This window comes from Ailuropoda melanoleuca, chromosome 9 (assembly GCF_002007445.2).
Source record: "Ailuropoda melanoleuca isolate Jingjing chromosome 9, ASM200744v2, whole genome shotgun sequence".
Lineage (NCBI taxonomy): Eukaryota > Metazoa > Chordata > Mammalia > Carnivora > Ursidae > Ailuropoda > Ailuropoda melanoleuca.
In genome coordinates, this window is record NC_048226.1 from 4928559 (window position 1) to 4930925 (window position 2367).

Here is a 2367-nt window from a genome sequence, read left to right on the forward strand (position 1 = left end):
CCCCCCCCCCCCGCCCCGGCTGCTCTCATTGAGTTTTGTCCATCCCACAGTTACGGGATGCGCTTCATTGCTAAAGTGCTGAAGGACTCGTTACACGAGAAGTTCCCTGATGCCGGTGAGGATGAGCTGCTGAAGGTAAGAATCTGGACACTGGCACATCCTTGTCCTCCAGTAGCCCTTTGAGGAAAACGTTAGAAGACAAGGCCCAACCTGAGACCTGCAGCAAGTGCGCAAGTCTAGATTCCGGCAGTAGCTCCCCGTTGGTTGTGAGCTCTTGAAAGTGGTTGTCAACCGTAAATGATACCACTCTTTGTCCCTACATAGTTCCTTTATTGTTTGGCGCACAGACGTCCAACAAGTAGAGGAGGTGGATTTTCCTGTCTTAAGATAAATTTCTCGAGTCCTGTCTTTTCGCTGAAGAATTGCTCCCTCTGCCGGTGGCTGGGTGAATGCAGCAAGCACCATTGTTTCTGCTAAGGCTGTTGCTGATAACTCTTTTTCTTACTCGACTGTGCTCTTTCCTTTTTTTTTTTTTTCCTTAATCTGAACGCTTTTTTCTTCTCTCTCCTAGTTCTGTGCTTTCCTACAATGAGGCCTCGATTCTAGACTTTCTATTCAGGTGAATTAAATTTTTTTTTTTTTTGAATGAAACTCCAGGGGAAATGCTGTGACTGTCCTTGAAATCTTCTGTGGAGGAGATGTGTGTTGAGTGACTTTAATTTCAGAGGCATGAACTTGTCCACCATTGAAGTCTGCAGCATGAGGATGGTGGGGGGTTGGACAAATTACATTATGCTGATTAGGTCACATGGGCGACAGCAGCCTTGGCTGCCATGATATGTGAACAGAGGCTGCCCTGAAATGCTCAGTGACAGACTTTAAGTCTATCGTTGTTACCTTCTGAACCTGCTCTTTCATTGTAGTGATATTCACTTCTGTTCTCATTTCCTTTTTCTCTGTATCCAACCGAGGGATGTTCGGTTGTTTTAGTTTCAGGCCTTGAGAGAAAGTGTGTGCATGCGTGCATGCGTGCATGTGTGTGTGCGTGCATAGGGTTTATTTTTCCTCACAGGACTGCATTTTCGGGTTTTGTTTGCTAGCAAAGTTGTTTGTGGCTTACTTGGTGGAGTGGTTTTTAACACCCGTCTTTCTTTTCCATCTGTTCCCAGATTATCGGTAACTTGCTTTACTATCGATACATGAATCCAGCCATCGTTGCTCCTGATGCCTTTGACATCATTGACCTGTCGGCAGGAGGCCAGCTCACCACGGACCAACGCCGAAATCTTGGCTCCATTGCAAAGATGCTCCAGCATGCAGCTTCCAATAAGATGTTTCTGGGAGATAATGCTCACCTGGGCATCATTAATGAGTATCTCTCCCAGTCCTACCAGAAATTCAGGTAGGGGGAAAGGAGCAAGGTACTTGCGGGCGTGTTTCTATCTCTGAGTCCCAGGACAAGATAAATACCATACTTAGCTTTCTCTGGGCTCATAGCCCCTGGGGGTGACAGAGGATTTTGAGCTGTTAAAATGTATTCCAGTGAAATAGACCGCACTTCACATAAAAGCAATGGACCTGCATTAGGCACGTGTTAATTTGTAATCAGAGAAGAATTGGAGAGTGCTTTCAACATTTGTAAATTAAACATCCAGGTGTGAGTTCAGGGCATTTTCTTAGAGATAAAGGTGGTTTGCCTAATGACTCTGGTGTTTGCAAATGCTCCGTTGAGCAGTTCTTGTGGGTGGAATTAAAACTGGGTGGAGAGAGAAGTTATTAGAACTACCACCCCAAGGCCATGAAGCGCAGCGAACATGTGCAGCTTCTCTAGAATCCCGGGGCTTGACAGCCTTCTCTTTGAATCATTGCTTCAGTGGTTTGTGGGATATCCTCTCGCCAACTCCGCACGTATGTGTCACCCGGGGATCCTGCTCTCGTGTTTATTTGCAGACGGTTTTTCCAAACTGCTTGTGATGTCCCAGAGCTTCAGGATAAATTTAATGTGGATGAATATTCTGATTTAGTGACCCTTACCAAACCAGTGATCTACATTTCCATTGGTGAAATCATCAACACTCACACTGTAAGTATTTTTTCTTTAATTACTTAATTTCGTTGCTCTAGCCTTAATTGCCTTTCCTGGGTGCTGCTTAACATCTCTGGAAAGCCAGATACCTCACCTTCCTTTAATCTTGCTGACATCACATCTGCCTTGTTGTTTCCCTTTCTTTGAGTATTAACGAGATCTGCTAAGTGTCTCAAAGTCATCCCAGGCCCTCTGCATCAGAGTCACCACAGGCCTGCTGAAACAGAGTCGCCACGGGTGGGCTCCAGAATCTGCGCTGTGAGCACCGATCTAGGGACTTG

At 45.8% G+C, this 2367-nt stretch overlaps 1 protein-coding gene across 4 annotated transcripts in view; it reads left to right on the plus strand.

Moving 5' to 3' along the window:
* Window positions 1-2367, plus strand: part of IQGAP1 (IQ motif containing GTPase activating protein 1) — a 165018-nt gene that overhangs the window by 148552 nt on the left and 14099 nt on the right. For all 4 annotated transcript variants that reach the window (XM_011225695.3, XM_034667843.1, XM_034667842.1 and 1 more), the window contains 3 exons: window positions 51-135; window positions 1170-1402; window positions 1951-2083. In XM_011225695.3, coding sequence (XP_011223997.2) covers window positions 51-135; window positions 1170-1402; window positions 1951-2083 — 451 coding nt within the window. The remainder of the gene's footprint in view (window positions 1-50; window positions 136-1169; window positions 1403-1950; window positions 2084-2367) is intronic.